The 20961-nt window shown below is 40.9% G+C and overlaps 1 protein-coding gene across 10 annotated transcripts in view; it reads left to right on the top strand.

The window, feature by feature from the left end:
* Nucleotides 1-20961, top strand: part of SIPA1L2 (signal induced proliferation associated 1 like 2) — a 264129-nt gene that overhangs the window by 191589 nt on the left and 51579 nt on the right. For 9 of the 10 annotated variants that reach the window (XM_064276677.1, XM_064276670.1, XM_064276671.1 and 6 more), the window contains 5 exons: nucleotides 12605-12865; nucleotides 15192-15347; nucleotides 16856-16956; nucleotides 17335-17438; nucleotides 19406-19794. In XM_064276677.1, coding sequence (XP_064132747.1) covers nucleotides 12605-12865; nucleotides 15192-15347; nucleotides 16856-16956; nucleotides 17335-17438; nucleotides 19406-19794 — 1011 coding nt within the window. The remainder of the gene's footprint in view (nucleotides 1-12604; nucleotides 12866-15191; nucleotides 15348-16855; nucleotides 16957-17334; nucleotides 17439-19405; nucleotides 19795-20961) is intronic. The other variant, XM_064276676.1, reaches the window with a different exon arrangement.

The raw sequence follows: 20961 nt of genomic DNA, 5'->3' as shown, positions 1-20961 counted from the left end.
AGGCTGATATAAAGGAAGTAACAGCTTGTCAGATTATGCATGAATTGCTATATCATGCGAGTGACTTTAGTAAATATGCCCAAATAAAAATGGAAATTAAATGCCTCGCTGTGGTGCCTGTTTTCTATGATTTTTCGTATTTTGTTGACATATTCTCTAAACATATTCTTCTATGTAATGCAGAACAGTGGGAATTATCCCATGTTGTCGTGAGTCTAAATTGTTTCCTCATCATTCTGTAAAATTAAAACTTGATGTTCTTCTCTTCTGTTTCGCTTCCTGTTGCCTGGTCAACTCCCTGCAGTTATATGGAGAGGAGGAACTGGAAATAGAAATTGAAAGGAAGACTCATTTTTGTCACATTAGCAGATTTTATAAAAAATGGATAAGTAGAAAATTGAAACATGGACTAAAATGTGATTTTAGAGTAGTATTCCAGTTTATCTGGATGGGTACTAGATTTTAATGTGAAAACAATACAGAACTTCACTTTTATAAAAGTAGGTTGGAGTTGACTCATAATTCCAAGTCTGTGCCCAGATCTTCCAATATAATGTTCACCTGTCCCCTTGCTCCATGAAGTGAAGAGCCCTGAATTACAGAACAGAAGGTAGGATGCCTTACATTCACTAATTCATTCATTTTTGCTGTTCGTGAGTTTGTGCTAGAAACTGCTGGGCACTGGAATGACTAGGACAGACATAAATAATCTTACCTATACATCTAAAGTGCAGTACTTCCTGCTCATATATGTCTATTTAAAAACACTTTTCTCAAACTATATAGCCACAACTTATTACTTGCTCATAAGTATCTCAAACTAGTGCAGAAAGTGCTGTCACCCTCTCTAATCTCACAGGTTAGTACCCACACTGTTGTGCATTTTAAACACTGGAGCATTACTGACATGGTAACAGGAATGCAAAGGGTAACAGTAAAGCTTGAGGATTCTGTTAGTGAGGCAAGTCACAGTCTCTTGGTTTGTAAAGTGACACTACCGCTATGATAGTGGATAGCCATCGGATACTGTCCCTCATGGAAATGCACTTATCAATAGGTAGGCCTCCCATAGTCTTTGAGACGCTTCTCTGTATGTCTTTGAAGTATAAAAGCCATGTAAAATATTATTCTTGCCCTCGTGCTTTCTAAGAAAAAAAAAAGCTAATTGGTGTCACAAGAGTTTTCTGAGCCTCTGCCTTCAGTTGGACGCTGTGCTAGGTACTGGGGATACGGTGGTGAAGGCACACCTGCCTTGTGTCTAGTGAGGAAAGAGAGTGATGGAGGGCCACGATTCACTCAGCAGCAGAGAGCCTCCCTGCCTATTAAATACAACACCTACCTTTTTAGTTCAAGGTCTTTTTTCTAAAGGTTTGGACAAGTGGATTTATGGTCTGGATGGCTTTTTTTATACCTGTAGTCTAGGAGTCTCCCTATTTCTATCTAAATTAAGGAAATTTGTTGAAAAGTGAGTTGATATTTCATTTATTGCCTATTTAATGTATGGCACTGCCCTAACCTTTACAGTAAGTTATCTGATGTGGCTGTCTCCGTGCTGGAAGCTTTTGATTTTTTATGCACCAGAAAGAGTTTGCTATTCAAGTGAATGAGCATCAGTTATCTGTGTCACCTTGTTGGATAATTTGGAAAGAATCTCCTAGCTATTAGCGGACTATTAGCATAACAGACATTAAAATGATTAAAATATCGGTGCTTACATTAATCCCTAAGGCTATAACAGGGTTCTTTTACAAAGTACATAATATAAAAGAAGCAGATCATTCTTTTGAGGGGATGTGCCTTTGTTTCCGAAGACTCTTTTAGCACCTAGTGGAAAACATTGCATAACTGTTAGGATTCAGAAAGGACACTGTCCTAAGAGTCAGAGGACCTCGATTCCAGGGTCAGCCCTGCCCCTGTTTAACTACTATGACATTTCCAACCTTTCTGAGCCTTCTTCTGAAAAATGGAGGTTTCTTTTGTACCTCAAAAATTTTTGTGAAAATCCAATGGCATAGTGCATGTGGAACACTGTAAGTGCTCTGCAAGGCAAGGCAGTGGACCAGAGGTAGAGAGCAGCACTGCAGTATGCTCTAAGGTCTTCTGTCAGTTTTTTGGGTTCAATTAAAGGTTTTCTATGATGCAGTCACATAAAGCAAAACCAATAGGCAATATCAGAGTACAGTGAATGCAAGTCGTCATTACATGATTAAGCTGTGGCTGGGTGGTTCGTGGTTTGCCCGGTATAGCTAATTTGTTCAGTTGCTTTTTTTATTTAATTTTTTTGTAAGAATATGCTTTGTTCCTTTGAGTTTCTCAGTTCTCTAGGTTTTTGGTTTTGTTTTTCTACTATTTCCCCCTGGACATTTCCACTTTCTTAGTTCTGAAGTAACATAACATCAAGTCATAGATTATATATATGATGAAAAGAATAAAATAACAGAATAATGATACATTGTTCTGTAGATCAGTGTAGATGAAGGGGATTTTACAACTCTAAAATTTTCCATAATTTTAATATAGTTAATCTGTAAAATTCTATAATCTGTAACCATGTATTACTTAGAAAGAGATAACTTTCGTGAAAGACTTGGTTATTTCCATAGTTCTTTTTAGTTTGTATGGCTTTTGCTGTATAGTATTGGTTCCCTCTATTATTTTATCGAAGCAAAAAGCAATATTATTTGTAACTGACTTCTTGTGGAGCTGTCACTTGAGGAATCTCGCGTATTTTGTGGCATTTAATCTTGACACATCCTTCATTTGCTGATGTGGCACGACTCAAAATGAGAAGAAACAGCTGCAAAGATCCATTAATAATTGGAACCTGGAATGTAGGAAGTATGAATCTAGGAAAATCGGAAATCGTCAAAAATGAAAAGGAACACATAAAGATCAACATCCTAGGCATTAGTGAGCTGAAATGGACTGATATCAGTCATTTTGAATCGGACAATCATATGGTCTACTTTGCTGGGAATGACGAAGAGGAATGGCATTGCATCAATTGTCAAAAAGAACATTTCAAGATCTATCCTGAAATATAATGCTGTCAGTGATAGGATAATATCCATATGCCTACAAGAAAGACCAGTTAATACGACTATTATTCAGACTTACACACCAGCCACTAAGGCCAAAGATGAAGAAACTGAAGATTTTTACCATCTTCTGCAGTCTGAAATTGATCGAACATGCAATCAGAATACACTGATAATTACTAGTGATTGGAATGCGAAAGTTGGGAACGAAGAAGGATCGGTAGTTGGAAATAGTCTTGGTGATAGAAATGGTACTGGAGATTGCATGATTGAATTTTTAAGACCAACAACTTCTTCACTGCAAATACCTTTTTTCTCCAACATAAACAGCAACTATATTTGTGGACCTCACCAGGTAGAATACACAGGAATCAAAGTGACTACATCTGTGGAAAGAGATGATGGAAAAGCGCAATATCATCAGTGAGAACAAGGCCAGGGCCCAACTTCAGATCAGACCATCATTTACTCATATATAAGTTCAAGTTAGCTCCTTGGAAACTCTATGGGGCAGTTCTACTCTGTCCTGTAGGGTCGCTATGAGTCGGAATTGACTCGACGGTACTGGGTTTTTCTGGGTAAGTTCAAGTTGAAACTGAAGAAAATTAGAACAAGTTGACAAGAGCCAAAGTACAACCTTGAGTATATTCCACCTGAATTTAGAGACTATCTCAAAGTAGATGTGACACGTGGAACATTAATGATCGAAGACCAGATGAGTTGTGGAAGGACATCATACATGAAGAAAGCAAGAGGTCATTAAAAAGACAGGAGAGAAAGAAAAGACCTAACTGGATGTCAGAAGAGACTCTGAAACTTGCTCTTGAACATTGAGTAGCTAAAGCAAAAGGAAAAAATGATGAAGTAAAAGAGCTAACAGAAGATTTCAAAGGGCAGCTCGAGAAGACAAAGTATAATGATGACATGTGCAAAGACCTTTCGGCATTTCTCAAGCTGAAAGAACCGAAGAAAAAATTCAGGCCTTGAATTGCAATACTGAAGGATTCTACAGGGAAATTATTAAACAACACAAAAGAAGATGGAAGGAATACACAGAGTCACCATACTAAAAAGAATTGGTTGGCGTTCAACCATTTTAGGAGGTAGCATATGATCAGGAGCCAGTGGTACTGAAGGAAGAAGTCTAAGCTGCACTGAAGGCATTGACGAAAAAGAAGGTTCCGGGAATTGACGGAATACCAATTGAAATGTTTCAACAAATGGATGCAGTGCTGGAAGTGCTCACTTGTCTATGCCAAGAAATGTGGAAGACACAGAGCTACCTGGCCTACTGACTGGTAGACATCCATATTTATGCTTATTCCCAAGAAAGGTAAATTGGAAATTGAACAATATCATTAATATCACATGCAAGCAAAATTTTGCTGAAGATCATTCAAAAGCAGCTGCAGCAGTATATTGACAGGGAACTACCAGAAATTCAACCTGGGTTTAGAAGAGGACATGGAACCAGGGATATCATTGCTGATGTCAGATGTATCCTGGCTGAAAGCAGAGAACACCAAAAAGATGTTTACCTGTGTTTTATTGACAATGCAAAGGCATTTGGCTATGTGGATCATAACAAATTATGGATAACATTGTGGAGAGTAGGAACTCCAGAACACTTAATTGTGCTCATGAGGAATCTGTACATGGATCAAGAGGCAGCCATTTGAACAGAACAAGGGCATACTGCATGATTAAAAGTCAGGAAAGGTGTGCGTCAGGGTTGTATCCTTCCACCATAAGTATTCAATCTGTATGCGGAACAAATAATCGGAGAAGCTGGACTATATGAAGAAGAACAAGGCATCAGGATTGGAGGAAGACTCATTAACAACCTGCGTTATGCAGATGATACAGCCTTGCTTGCCGAAAGTGAAGAGGACTTGAAGCACTTACTGACGAAAATCAAAGACCACAGCCTTCAGTATGGATTGCACCGCAACATAAAGAAAACAAAAATTCTCAGCATCCAGACCGATAAGCAGTCGGTCACAAACACATCATCATAAACAGAGAAAAGATTAAGATTGCCAAGGATTTCATTTTACTTGGATGCACAATCAACACCCATGGAAACAGCAGTCAAGACATCAAAAGATGCATTGCATTAGGAAATCTGCTGCAAAAGATCTCTTTAAAGTATTGAAAAGCAAATATGTTACCTTGAAGACAAGGTGCGCATGACCCAAGCCAGGGTGTTTTCAGTCACCTCATATGCATGGGAAAGCTGGGCAATGAACAAGGAAGACCAAAGAACAGTTGACACCTTTGAATTGTGGTGTTGGCCAAGAATATTGAATATACAATGAACTGCCAAAAGAACGAACAAATCTGTCTTCGAAGAAGCACAACCAGAATTCTCCTTAGACGCAAGGATGGTGAGACTACGTCTCACATACTGGACGTGTTATCAGGAGGGATGAGTCCCTGGAGAAGGATATCATGCTTGATAGAGTCAGTGAAAAAGAGGAAGACATTCAACAAGATGGATTGACACAGTGGCTGCAACGGTGGGCTCAAGCAGAGCAACAATTGTTAGGATGACGCAAGCTGGGCAATGTTTCATTCTGTTGTGCATAATGTCTCTGTGAGTCGGAACCAACTCAATGGCACCTAACAATAACACAGCATCCTGTGGTGTTACTATTCCATTTACCAAAAGAAGAAAATTGGGTCTAAAGAGGTTGTCACATTTCTAAGCATCAATGGGCAGCTCTGGGTTTTGAACCCAGAATAAGGAAGCTATGGATTTTGAACCCAGGGCCCAAACTATCTCTTTTATGGAGGGCAGTTTAATTGGTGCTGAGTAGTCCCTTTAGGGGCTAATAGAAAAAGCTGTGTGGTCTGACTGGGGTCAAATGATGATTGTGCTGACAGGCTGTAGAGCCTGAGTTGATCCTTTAGAAGTAAGTCCACGAACTGGCCAGCTTTCAAGTTCCCAAATCATCTATGGTAAATGGAAGATTCTTATAGGAAACTAGAGGCATCTGTGGAAAGAATGGGACTGTGTGGGTGAACGTCATGCTGGGAACATTCCTCAATGTCTCTGAAGTTGTGGGGTGTGGAAGCTATAGTGCTTGGCAGTGCGTATGTGTGTCTATTACGGTGAGCAAAAGTGGATACCACTTCGTGCTGGAAATACCCAGAAGTCAGGGAGTGGTGGCAGCTGTAGAGCAAAAATCCACTGGTTGGGAAGCCCTGGCAGCAAGAATCAGAGGCTTGATGCATGTTGATACGAACAAGTTAATGAGTTTCCCTTGGTACAGGAATAAGCCATCCCAAAAAGTCCGGAAGGATAAGTAGTATTTTTTTTTTTTTTCCAGAAAAAAGCAGTAAAATATGCAGGATCCTCTGAGGACTCCAACTAATGGAAGTACTTGTCATCCTTACATTTTTTAATGTCACACATTTAACTAGCAATTTTTTTTTATAACCTTCCTGTTCTACAAAATGTTTTACCTTCCAGGGGATAGTAGTGAGAGAGATTAGGCTCGGGAAAGTTCCTGACTAGACGAGATATATTTATTTTTAACCCTGAAGCTGAGTTTTTATGGTTCTCTACCTAGCCTGATAATTAAGAGCCTAAATAGATGGTAAGTACATTTATTACTGGGCAAAGAGGAAATAAAAATGCATACATGTAAGTGATCCTGCGGCCTTATCTGGCATTTTTTAGTATCTCCTTTTGGCAAGCAAACGGTGGGAAATGAGCCAGAAGCTAGAAGTGCGATTCACATCCACTGACTTGATGTGGCATGTGAAGAGGAAGCCAAGTGTGTTCTTAATGAGGCCAGAATTGTTATATTAGTGCATTAAAGTAAAAGACCCAAATCTTTTTTTTAAGAAGCGTTTCAATTCTGTATAGTTTTTCCCCATGCTCAGAAATGTCTTTTTGTGGCTGATCAGTTTGAATTTCAGTTGGGCTTTTCTTATTGGTCAAAAATATTTCCCATGTGCCACTTTGCAACAGCACCAGCTAGATGCTCCAGAGGAGGTAGGTACCTTGCCTGGGGTTGTCTGCCAGAATCACACAAGGAAGAGAAAAAACAGCATGTGAGGACACAGGCAGACCTGTTCCTAGTACACACTGCAGCAAGAGAACCTCTGTAGACTGATTTGTACTTCTTATTTTATATCTCTTCCTATCTCCTTAAAAATTGGTAGGATTATATTTATCCTTAAGAGAACTTCTCATACATATTTTAAAAAAAAAGAAAGAAACCTTGTTGTCGAATCAATTCTGACTCACAGAAACCCTGCAGGAGAGAGTAGAACTGCCCCATAGGCTTTCCAAGGCTATAAATCTTCCCTGAAGCAGACTGCCACATCGCTCTCCTGCAGAACAGCTGGTGGGTTTGAACTGCCAACCTTTAGGTTAGCAGCAGAGCGCTTAACCACTACTACCAGGGCTCCTCTTATACATGTGAACTAGCACTCAGTTTGACTAGGCTTGATGATAAGTTAAAATCAGTGCGACTTATTTGGTGTCCTAGTCATAGATGTCAACAAAGCAAAATCTAGTCCATAAGAGTTGTCGTCAGTTGCTGTTGATTTGGCTTTGACTCTCGGCTATTCCGTGTACAATAGAGTGAAACATGGCCTGCTCCTGCGCCATCTTCACGATGGCCGGTGTGCTGGACTCCATGGTTGCAGCCACTGTGTATTTTGAGTGCCTTCCAACCGGGGGTTGTGGGGGGAGTGGTGCTCATCCTTCAGCACTATATTGGATAGTATTCTGTTGTGATCTATAGAATTTTCGTTGGCTGATTTTTGGAAGTAGATTGCCAGGCTGTTCTTGCTGGTATATCTTAGTCTGAAAGCTTCGCTGGAACCTGTTCACCGTGGGTGACCCTGCTTATGTTTGAAATACTGGTGGCATAGCTTCCAGCATCACAGCAACATGCAGACCACCGCAGTACCGTCAAACAGGTGGTAGTTTATAAGAATAGTTGCTGTAAAAGTGTCACATAATAAAACAATTTTCATTTTAAAATAGAGCTATTCTTTTGAGAATAACTAGCTTTATGAGGAAAAAGAGTACCAATTTTTGATGTTAAAAGACTTTTTTTCCATATGACTTTCTCCCTGAGGTTGGAAATGCAATAATTCCATCCTAATTCCCTTCTCAACCTAATGCATTGCACGGGTTCTTGTCAGTACTCTCTCAAATATTAGTCATGATTTTGCATTTATATAATGTTTTTCTACTGAGACTTAAGCTGAATTATAGTGTCTTATTAAAGATTGTAATCCATACAACTATGAGCATGAATTAAGTACCCCCATACTGCTTAGCCACCTGTCTTCTCTTTCCTTCTCCCATTCAAAAACCAAACCCAATAAACTTGAAGCCCAAACATATACTGGAAATGGTCTGTAAGATTCAGTGTTCATGTTGATATCATTCAAAGTATAACCCCAGGACCTTTAACTTTGATAGGACAGGATTAATGGTCTCCTGACTTTCACCATTCAGGCAGCTGAGACCTTTGAGACAACACAGGCTGGGGTTCACCTGAGCGTTCAGTGACTTTCTTAAAGCATCAATTAGGGTAGAAGATAAGTTTTCTTTGGTTTGGTACTCTACTATAATATTACACCTTTGCGATTCTTAATTAGGTTGTTGACCATATGGATAAATCAACAGTTCCAGGAGATACTGGTGTCTAGTTCAAGAGGAGAACACTAACATTTTTACTCCATGAGTAAAAATTGTAGTGCCTTGGTGTTTTATAAATAGTAGTGCAGTTAAATATAAATCTGGACTTACTGAGTTTGATCAGTAGTTTAATTACCCGACTCTGTAAGTCAAGATTAATTTCAACTTGCCAAGATAAGAGATCTGTTTTGTTTGGGGGAAGGAAATAGAGTTAAAATAAAAGGTATCAACCAAAGTTTACTAATAAACAGATAATCACTGTCTCATTCTCAGTAACAGCAAACATCTCTCTTTAGGTTGATTTATTCAGTCCGTTCCTTCAGTCTACCTCTCTTAGTCTCAAGCTTTAACTACTGTTGCTTGAATGTATTTGAAATAATTTTCACCTAAAACTTAAAAGCATCACTTTTATTATTTTGTACCTTCTAAGTATTGCTGTTGAGAAGAATGGAGCTGCTCTGGTTCCCAGTCCTTTGTGTGGGGCCCCTCCCCAACCACTCACCCCCAGAATCTTTTTAGGATCTCTTTTAACCAAAAAATAAAAAACCACCAAACCCATTACCGTAGAGTCAATTCAGACTCATAGCAACCCAACAGGACAAAGTAGAACTGCCCCATAGGGTTTCCAAGGAGTGGCTGGTAGATTTGAACTGCCAACCTTTTGGTTAGCAGATGAGCTCTTAACCGTTGTACCACCAGGGCTCTACCTCTTCTTACCAGGAGTCTAAAATTCCACAGTGATGTGTCTCAAGATGGATCTTTTTTTTTTTCATTCATTCTTCTGGTTACTCTGTGGACCTTTTTAATCTGGCTTCACATATCTTTGAGATCTGGGAATTTTCTTGTATTATTTCTTTATAATATTCTCCCCACAGTTTTCTTTCTGGAACTCTGTTAGGTGGATGTTCCTAAAAGCACTCTGTTTCTGTAACTTTTCAGGGTTGTACAAGGGAAATGGTCTTGCTTTCTTCCTTTTTTCTCTGCAAATGCATGAGTTTTGTCTCCCTTCTCTCTGCTAACTCATTACCCTTCTTCCATTTGCTTTCCATCTTTCTATGTGGTGTTTTAGAGTTTTAGGTTATCTACAGGTTCTATTGATAATTGAGTTTGTGTTTCTTCTGTTTCCTGCTCTCCAATTTCTTTTGTAATGATTTGGAAAAGAGGCTAAGTAATTTTTAACTCTACCATCTTGGAAATGAAAGTCTTGCTTTACTTTTTTGAGAGCAGTGCCTTACTCTGGTAGATTTTTCAAGGGGTGAGTATTAGAAAGCATTTTATATTGACTGGAATGTATAGTGAGAGGCACTGTGACTTTGGATGCTGACTGCTTTACCAACATGTTAAATTGAAATAATCTTCAGCCCTAACACTAAAATTTTTAAACTTACTCTGTCTTCCTGTTTCCTTGCCAAATGTATTAATTGGCTTTGCAGGCTGACTTTGATCAAGTTAATAGTATTGTTTGTACAGTATAGTAGAGAGAAACTTAGGGATGTTCAACTTAAATTATATTTTTCAGGCTAAAGTATCTTAAGTACCTGACTGGTCATTTGAACACATGGAAGAGCACTCTTGGAGATGACCTTAGTTTAAGAGTGTAACTGTGGTGACTGAAAACCACACATGACTGGTATGATGGACACTCAGGTTTTCACGGACTGTGGCAGCCTTTACTCATTTTTTTCACTTTCCTTAGACGTAATGAAAAAGTGATATATGACTCTAATTCATGATTACGTAACCGTAGATTATGTATCTGTCGGATTATAGATGAAGCGTTTTTTAATGTACTGAACTATGTCAGTTGCCCATGTTCAGTATGCTTGATGTTGTGCATGCAAATTGGCTCAAGATATAGCGTGGTCCTTCTAAGAGTTTGCAAACTACCTAAAGAGAAATACATGAAATCCTCAGTGGCAATATCTGCCAGTTAACCAGAGCCAAAAGCAGCAGACGGGATAAAAGGAGCAAGGCCACCTATCAGCTAGGGATAGGGCTGCTCCCTGCAGTCATACAGTTTGTATACATAAAGATGCTTGGCCGCAGGAGTGAGTGTCACTGGGATCCAACCAGGTCTCCTCTGCCCATGAGCCTGTGTCCCTGGAGAACCTACCCAGAGAACATATCTTTGTTTAAACTTGTGCGGAGGCTGGTTGGTCTTTACGTTGTTCAGCAGAGTCAGCAAGTCTTGTGGAGAAGATGGGATTTGAGCTGAGACTGGGCCAAATTGGGAGATATGATTGCTGGGAGGGAGGTGGGGGTGGGCCAGCCAACTGGGAGAAGACTGGATACATGCAAGGAACTGTATGCAGGCCCAGTTGTTGAGCAGCAGGTTCCTCTAAGCAGTGCTATCCAGTAGAAGCATTTGACTCTGAATCTTCTTCTAGTAGCCATTAAAAAATAAAAAGAAACAGGTGCAGTTGTCTTAATAATATATTTTAACTTAATATCTTATTATATATTTTATATTTATATTTTAACTTAATATCTCCAAAACATCATTTCAGCATGCCATTAATATAAAAAATTTTAGTGAGATAGTTTACATTTTTTTGTATTAGGTCTTCAAAATCCAATGCATGTTTTACATTTATAGCATATCTAAATTCAGATGCTAAGTTTTCATCCCAAATGCTTGGTATGTTTGTAGCTTTCGTGAAATTTACAGTTGAAAAGGTTGGTTTCCGTACCCAAGTTGTAGCAAACATACTTTTGAAAAAATGAATTGAGTATTAGTTGTTAAATTAATAAAAATTTAATACAATCCTGTTCTGCAGTCCGCTAGCCACGTGGCCAGTGCTCCATCTGGTGCACACGTGGCTGGAGCTCCTGTGTTGGACAGGACGGCTCTCCAGGACTGGAGGGAAGTGCTCTGGAAAGGTGATGTCAGGCACGGGCACAGAGAGTGTATCTCAGAGGCAACAATGAGACACTGAAAATTTTTAGGAAGATAAATGTACAGAATTTGTAACGAGGAGTAGGAAATTACAAACAGAAACCAGTTCGAATCTGCCAACCCCAGCATTGTATACACCATGGGTAAACCACATTTGATAGGGCTTCAGACATGGCCCAGTTCGTTTGGTCACTAAGTAGACCGGTCTTCAATTATACCTCATTTACCAAGGTTCTCTTGAAGAATCAAGCTTCAAAAAAGGGAAGCTTTTCTCTTCCTACTTAATAAGACTTTTTTTTACACCTTCATTGAGGCATAATTTACCTACAATAAGCAGTACGTACACAACGCGTACAGTCTGATGAGCTTTCACACAGACAAATAAGGGACATTTCTATCATCCATAAAAGTTAATATCATTAGCTGCGGGTGTCTTTAATTGTAGGATCTCTTACTCATTAGGCAGACACCAGGAACTTGGAGACTAGAGACCAGGAGTGCAGTTTTGGTTCTGCCTTGGATTTCTAATTACAGTACTTGTTAGGTCCAAAAATGTGTTTAAAATATTTAGCAAACTGCAGAGTCCTAGAGACCTCTCTTGTGCCAGGTATTAGCCGTTTTAGTTTCTTATTAGAGGGCAAAGCTGGGGTTGGGGCAGCGGGCTAGGGACTGGAGCGCTTTAATAACCAGTACAGCCCTATCAGCGCAGGTGTCCCTACCTAGTTGACTAGTCCTAGGATGTCTGAGGCTGCCCAGCAGTCAGGCTAAAGGCCTTTCTAGTTCCAGACCACAGTAATTGCTGGCAGATGATGATGGTGATTCGCACTAGTCCCTCAATAGTCTGGGAAGGATTTTTTTATTCTAGGTAGAGGCTCCTTAGACCTTGAGAACTTCACAGTGTCTGTTACACGTATTGACGGGCACTGCTCAGGCATGGCCACAAGGAAGCCATGTTACAGCTCAGCTGTGTTCTCCCTTCTCGCCATCTCTTGCTGCCCACAGAGGGTGCTCAGAGCTGTGCCGCATCCCAATGGTGGAATACAAACTGGACAGTGAAGGCACGCCGTGTGAGTACAAGACACCCTTCAGGAGGAATACCACCTGGCACCGGGTGCCCACCCCTGCCACTGTGCAGCCCCTCTCCAGGGCCTCCCCCGTGCCCGGCACGCCCGACCGGCTGCAGTGTCAGCAGCTTCTCCAGCAGGCACAGGCAGCCATCCCTCGCAGCACTTCCTTCGACCGGAAGCTGCCCGATGGCACAAGGTAATTAATGCTGGTTCTGGTGCTGGGACCCCTGTCACTCCTTCAAAGACAGCTCTTGTAAAACACTGGAGTTAAGAACTCAAAATTGTATGGAGGGACTTTTTATTTGGCTTAACCATTTCTAAGTCACTTGTTTTGAGCAAGTTGGTCAGCAGCATGACCCTGTAGGCTCCAGACTGAGTGGGTTGGGTCCATCTTTCTCCTGGCCCAGCAGTGGCTCTGGATAAAATGCAGACCCTACCCACGTCTCAACCCACCATGGGAAATGGCTGTTCCTTCTCTGTCCTTGTCCCTCTGGTCAGTTTGCTCCAAACAACCTTAGGAGATGTACCCAGGAATTAGGCTGCATGCACCTCCAGATAAGCATAATTTTGAGTGTAAATAAGACAGAATTGCCCCTGCAAAACCAATGACTAATTCCCACCGTCGTAATGTATTACTTTAAGACATTCTAATATCGTTATCATTTCTTCTTTAATTTTCTCTCATTTTAAACAAAGTGAGGGTTAGTTTAAAATTAAATTTTTCAATGAAAGAATGTACTTGTTTAGAAGCTGGTGAGAATTTTTGGATGCATAATTTGCATAGGTCATTTCAAGTGAACAAAATTAAGTAAATGTGTTTTATTGTTGTTAACTCCTACTCCTGTTTGTTTTAGCTTTCCTGTAACTTACATGCCACGGACACACCATGAGTTTTCTCAAAGCAGTTTGCCAGGCTCTAGTCTGACAGTGCTGTGAGCCAGGAGACCTGGGTTTGAGTTCCAGCTTTCCACTTTCTTGATATGTGTTATCAGGGGCCAGTTACTTGTGCTCTGTACACCTGTAGTTTCCTCATCTAAAAAGATAGTAATGATATAGACCTCAGAGAGCATTATGAGGATTAATGGATTAATATACGTAAAATGCCTAAATCCACACCTGGCACATAGTAAGTGTATATAAAAAAAAAAAAGTGTATATACCCACTCCTAATTTGTAGACATGGCTAGGTTCCAAAGACCAGGTTGTTATGCAAAAATCAGCATTATGCAAAAATGGAGGATGACCACATCAGATCACAAAAATGAAGGATGATTACATCATTACATAACTGCCAAACAACATCCTAAACATAACTGCGAAACCACTGAGAATCATGGCCCAGTCAAGATGACACATAACCTTAACTATCACAGCCAGGGTTACTCTCACCTCATACCTCAGTGTTTGTTACTGCCATATGTACATTGTTAACGTGCAAGATAGTTGGATAGTAGATTTTTTACTATTGTAAATGTGAAATGTTGGATAATGAGATAGTTGATAAGTGAGGAGTAGGTATATAAGTATTAATCATAATTAATTGATAAGAATATTAAAAATGTACTCATTTTCTGCTTTCTCTTATTTTTTCCAGAATGATCCAATTTTAACTTGACGTTTTAATTGACCCATCTTCACTCTGAGTCTCCCTATTCAAAGATCTACTGAGTTTATTAAAAAAAAAAAAACCTGTTGTGGTCAAGTCGATTCCCACTCACAGCGACCCTATAGGACAGAGTAGAACTGCCCCATAAAAAAAAAAAAAAAAAGCCCCATAGGATTTCCAAATAGCAGCTGGAGGATTTGAACTGCTGACCTTTTGGTTAGCAGCCAAGCTCTTAACCACTGTTGCACCAGGGCTCAACAGAGTTTATAAACCTCCCGTATTCAAAACAATATACATAGGTAGCCGAAGATAAAGGGCTGATCGCACGGCAAGTAACATGCGGAAGGGAGACAGTCTGCAGAACCTCCGTTACTGAAATAGAACTTCGTAAATTAAAGGGAAAAAAAAAAATCAGGAGGAGTCTGGTAGCAAAAGGGAAGCTTGGCAGGCATATTTTCATGAAGTGAATTCTTGAATTTTACTCAGTTTTGTATCTGAAAAAAAGATGAACTGAATTGCATTCAATGGATGTGTGAAAGTGAATGGTTTTGCCAAATTTAGTTTTTTTCTCTCTGCATATGGTTAAGTATAGAATCAAAACGTGACTTCGGTTTAGTGTCGTATAACAAGAAGTAGTAATGTTTGCATAATGCTGTATTTCTGGCGGTGGCATTGGGATTCCTCCATGTTTCACTGGAATCATTATCTGAGGTTTAAATCTTTAGATAGTGAAGTCTCCTTCCTGCCTACAGCCCTTTCCTTTAACAAACTGCCATTCATAAACCACCCGATATCTCGCAGTATCATTGACTCTTAGTTGATTTATCCAGGATTTATTGTTTCACAGTGGAATGCATATTTCTTCCCTTTTTTTTTTTGTCATTGTAAAAATGAATTTATTTGTAAAACAAAACAGGCCAGGTCAAGATGTTGATCCTCCACAGACCCCTCAGTGCACTGTTAATGACTCTGGTCAACATTGCAGAAGTTCGCCCAGCAACCAGTCATCCTCCAGCGACCCAGGGCCCAGCGCCGGCGGTGGCCACTGGAGACAGCAAGTGGCATATGATGGGTATCGTCCCTTTTATCTTTTTGCTGTCCTCCAGGAGTAGCATGCTTCCCTGATTACTTTGAAAAGCGTGTATACTGTCTACAGGGTGATTTGGGGAGTATGAAAATGCCAGGCATGGCTTTCAGTCAAATGACTTGTCCAGATTAGAAAGCACATTATTTCTATGTTTTAGGAAGCATTCATTCATCTGTATCCTGAGCCTTTTTTCTTTTTAGTAAAAAGAAAAGGCTTTCTTACAATGTGAAAGTTAAGAATCTAGGGGGTTCTGTGAGCAGTGGCCTTTGGGGTTTTTCACTCACTCAAATTGCTGAGGAGGAGTTAACTCCCAGGCTCTCTTGCAAGTGCTTTTTCTCCAAGACACCGCTGAGAATCAGAGAAAGCAGATTTAGTGTGTGGCACTGTAAGCATGTGACACATCCTTTTTGCCTCCTGTTTGGGAAGAAGCTTTCCTCGAAGGTTTAACTCTGAGCTCTCCCTTGTAATGTATGCATGGTTTCCAAGAGGCAGCTCCAGCAGAGCCAAGGGTTCCTTGTGAACATAGCGACAGCTGAACTGACTGATGCTAATAACTCAGGGAAAACATTAATACTTTCAGGGAAGAAAGAGTAAGTGCTTGTGCAAGCCTACTTTTCTGGGGAGCAGTCATTGGTCCTAGCAGCAGTGTTTGCAATGTTGCTTTGCAATGGAGTCAAGCCTCCGTGGCTTTAAAGGATCAAGATGGCGATGATTTAGACTAGAGAATGACAGTGTCCAACCTTGGAAGAATGTCAGTGTGAAAAGAGAAGCTTTCTATTTCTGATTTCACGTGTGCAGGGGGCGATTTCTCTCCCTGGTGCCCTCTTCTTTCCTGGTTTGGAATTAGAATTGGATACTTGTAGTCCGAATTGCATATGTTATCCACCTTACACAGTAGACGGGTTTCTTAAAAGTTGTATGTAAAGTGATTTCTCTAAATTAACTTATAATTTAAAAAGTAGAGAGGAGTTTTTGTATAAATGGGAAAACTTTGCCTGGCTTTTTCTGTGCACCAAAGAATCACTTTGTGATGTGAAGAAGAGTTATATCTGTAAGATTATATTTTTACATTTTGGGTTTTCGTACAACAATGCCCACTTGGATGCAGTCTGGAGCCAATCAGTTATATTTTGCATTTCTTAAAAAGTTTAAAGAAGTATCAGTGCCATGTATAGTAGGCACAAGAAGAAAAAAACAGTGAACTCAGCCTTGGCCATGAGGGATAACCCTTAGCCTCATGGAGTCAGCGGGATTCCTTTATGTGTCATCCGAATGCCTTTATTGACCCTTTGGTGAAACTGGATCCCCCAATTCCACATGCATTAGCGACTCTGGCAAGACTGGGCTGACAGACACCATACTTTCCGTCTGTTAGAAGACAGCTTACAGTCAGGGGTTTCCTTTGCATTCTTGATTGAGACACCAAAAAACAGTGGTCTTGCTGGTGGGATGGTGTAGTGAGCAGGGAGGCTCAACTTAATGTTTCTTTCCAGGTGCCAGTCTCCTCTGCTGCTGGACCACCAGGGCTCAGGTCCTCTGGAGTGTGAAGTTGCCAGGGAGCGGGAGGACATCATGGAAGGAAACAGGCACCCTGGTAATAGAAGACTCCTCGGGGAGAATTCTTCTTCCTTCTACACCCCTCCCTTCTCACGTCCTTCTCTTCCTCCTACACATCACGCTTTTATTCATTTATTCATTTAATACATTTTCAGGGAGCACCTCAGTGCCACATGCTGAGGTGATAATAAGCCAGTCTCCCTATGTAGTAGGGAATGTGGCTGTGGTGGGTGGTAGCTGTGGAAATGGGACATGAACTTTATAGCATTGATGTGTACTCCTAAGACCTATCCATTGGTAAGACCAGCACGTCCTGGAACCACAATCCTGAAATCATTTGTTTGGTTCCTATGTTCTTTACTCTTCTGTTAACATTAGAAATTAGGCATTCAACTCTTCTCTCCTTGTACAACAGAAACCAAATGGCATGGTCCACCTTCTAAAGTTCTGAGTTCCTATAAAGAAAGAGCGCTGCAGAAAGATGGAAGTTGCAAAGATTCCCCCAATAAGCTTTCTCATGTAAGTCTTTTGCTTATAAACTAATCGCTTGTTTAGCCAGAACTAATGCACCTCTACACACATCACTAGCGTAGCCTTATTGCCAGGGATTCTCACAATAATGTCACTTAACCTCACAGGTCTCTTAGAGATGAAAACCAAATCAAACCAAAAACATTGCCATCGAGTCGATTCTGACTCAAAGCAACCCTATAGCACAGAGTAGAACTGCCCCATAGAGTTTCCAAGGAGCACCTGGTGGATTCCAACTGCTGATATTTATGGTTAGCAGCTGTAGCTCTTAACCACTATGCCATCAGGGTTTCCCTTAGAGGTGAGGGATGTTTAAAGAAAAAAAAAGTTAAAGTCCTCCTCCTCCTTACCCCTGATTTACAGAGAGCCTCAAAGAAGGTCACACTGCAAATTAATGGCAAAGCCAAGATTATATCATCAGCCTTTTGATCCTTGACATCCAATGTTATAGCTGCTACAGATTTTTACAGATTTTTAAATCTGTTAACCATGTATCCATTTAAGAGCATAATGCAGAAGAAGTCACTGTGCAGTGGTGTGTGGCCACAGGTGCTCTGCTGCTAGCTGGGTACTTCATGCAGTTGCAGGCGATTCCTAGTGATAGGGCAGCAGCCAGCGTGTGTGCAGAGTGAGAACAGTGCCTGGTACGTCCCTGCCAGGGCTATGCTCATTTGGTTTACTCCTTCCAACAGTCCTAGGAGATGGACTTCATAGGTGGACTGTAACCCAATGAGACGAAACTTTCACTTAAACTTGGAAACAGGAATTGTTGCTTGTTGCCATATATAGCCAACATTTTAAAGTTATTTTAAAGAAATTTTGTAAGCCCCTGATCCGAGTTGTTTCTTTCCTCTTCCTTAATGTAGCGTTGGAGAGCTTTCTAGTTGCCTATTAGCCGATATAGTCTACATTTCTTCCCTCACCTATAGCCTGGACCTTTTCTTGAGTCATCCTTACAGTATCCATTTTAAATCCTACTGGTACAAATCTCTAACAGTAGTTTAAGCAGAGGGAGGCAGGAGGAGGTGGTAGACTTGAGAATATTGATGTGTGATTATAAGGTCAGGGGGGTTTGCTTAAGGACCTGATAGGAGGGAATGAAATAAGAAAAGTTCAAACCGCATTACAGTAGGCCAGGGGCTTGTTTTCAGTATTGCTCAGCCCTTTGTTAATTGCCGCAGGTCCTGTTCATGCCCAGGCTATGAAGAGAGGCCATGTCTGTGTAAGCACAGTGGACAGACGGAACATTTATTCTGTTCTGTTTGCTTTTTGTCTTCTAGGGACCCCAGATCACTGACTCTTTTTCAGACCTATTTACTCTAAAGGGAGTCCTATCTCTTTAACATTTGGGGCATAATTTGACGTGTCTCTCATGGAGATATACCTCCTCCTTATATTGTGCTTTGCAGTAGCAAAGTGTTCTTGCATACATTGTCTCATTTGTTCCACACATTAATCATGTAAGCTCAGTATTACAGGTACCAGGAGAGGGCTAAGTGACTGACCGAAAGTCCTACCACTGTGAGTCAGACCCAGGTCTTCTGACCCAGACTCGGTACTGACACTGTAATCAGTTATAGGAGCATTTTCACAGTAACAGGATGTTCTCCTCCTTTTATTAGGTATTGCTGGGCTTTCCCATTTAGATAACATGTGTTGATTATTGTTAGTAACCTGTGGCAAAATTTTTGTGCTTCATGCATAAATTAGTTCAACAAAGACTTTAAAAGGGAAAATACCCACTTAGGATAAATTATGGGAGGAATTATGGATCATGGACTTCTGCATAAAAAGTGAATTCTACCACTGCCTCACACTGAAGAGTGAGTGGCTACTAAGGATTTAGATGAGATCATTTTGGTTTGTAGTTTTGTGAGTCTGGATGAGAAAGATAGTCTTTATAAGCAAGCAAAGTATGGGACCCATTTGAAGCCTTTTGTTTCTTTCTTCTCAAGATTGGAGATAAAAGTTGCTCGAGTCATTCCAGCAGCAATACACTCTCCAGTAACACCTCCAGCAACAGCGATGATAAGCACTTTGGATCTGGAGACCTGATGGACCCGGAACTGCTCGGATTAACCTACATCAAAGGGGCCTCCACGGACAGTGGCATTGACACGACCCCGTGCATGCCCACATCCATCCTTGGCCCACTGCACCTGACAGGCAGCAGGTCCATGATCCACAGCCGGGCAGAGCAGTGGGCTGACGCTGCCGACATCTCTGGGCCTGACGACGAGCCAGTGAAGATGTATGCGGTTCACGGTTACGCCTCCGCCATTTCCATCAGCAATACTGCCGAAGGCAGCATGGGCGACCTCAGCGAGGTATCCTCTCATTCCAGGTGAGCGCTCCACTGTATGCAGCCCTGGGCTCTCTCACCCGCCAGGGTGGGGGTGGTAGTATTTTCAAGACCCAGCCAAGTTAATGTCTTAGGTGGGGCCTAAGGTACCAGCAGTATGAGCAGGAGCTAGGTTATCACCTAGTTGCTGACTTCATATGATGTGCTTGTTTCTAAAATCTAATTATGAAAATTTGCTTGTTAATAAATTCATGTATTTGTGATTTTACTTTCCTTCCTCTTGCTTTAAATTTGTGTGAAGACTACATAGAGCAGTTGCTCTAGTCAGGCCACTCCTCTCTCTCCCAATTCAGTCTGCTGGATAATACTGATGTTATAATCCGTTGCCATTGAGTAGATTCCAAATCATAGTGACCCTAGAGGACAGAATAGAACTGCTCCATAGGGTTTCCAAGGAGCAACTCGTGGATTTGAACTGCCGACCTTTTGGTTAGAAACCAGGCAGTTAACCACTGTACCACCGGGGCCCCACTCAGGTTATAGTGAGCAGTAATTAGGAATAGCGTCGATGTTGTGTATGTGTATAGCTCCTGCAATAAAGCAACACACACAGTCCTTTTCTGTCTGTAAGGCCCTCATTACAAGAAAGGAAGACTTGCGGTCTTCTGTATAACAATAAGAGTGTGTTGAGATTGGATATTTTTAAAATAAAGACTAGCTAAATTTAAAGACATTGTGTTCTAAGTGTACATATTTAATATATAATCAGGAGTGTTTTTAAACTAATATTGGCATATGTCTGTACGGTGGTTTTAAAACTAATAATTTGTGATTCTTGCCTTCAATTTCACATAAAGTCTAGGCAAGAAATACATTTATTCAGGCTTGGCCATGTCCAGAATTTAACTCCTGTACACCAGCTGTGCTGCCATTTTCCTTCTTGTCACCAAGGCCTTCCCTCGTTCAGCCCTGAGTTACTGACTTTTCCCCGAAACTCTTGAAATACTGGAGAACAGTCAGCTGAACTAATAATGGGGATATTCTCCTAGGTACCTGCTGTCTTAACAAGAGCATTTCTCCCTATGAGGGGCTATAGGCTTCTCTGTGCTCCTCCAAGCTCCCCCTCCCACGTGTGTCTAAGGCCACCGCTCCCCTGACAGCTTCCCCCTTTCTCACATCACCCCTTGCTTCACAGAGTAAGGCAACCAG

The sequence above is a fragment of the Loxodonta africana genome, chromosome 25 (assembly GCF_030014295.1).
Source record: "Loxodonta africana isolate mLoxAfr1 chromosome 25, mLoxAfr1.hap2, whole genome shotgun sequence".
NCBI classification, from domain to species: Eukaryota; Metazoa; Chordata; class Mammalia; order Proboscidea; family Elephantidae; genus Loxodonta; species Loxodonta africana.
This window is presented reverse-complemented; position numbering and strand designations above follow the sequence as displayed.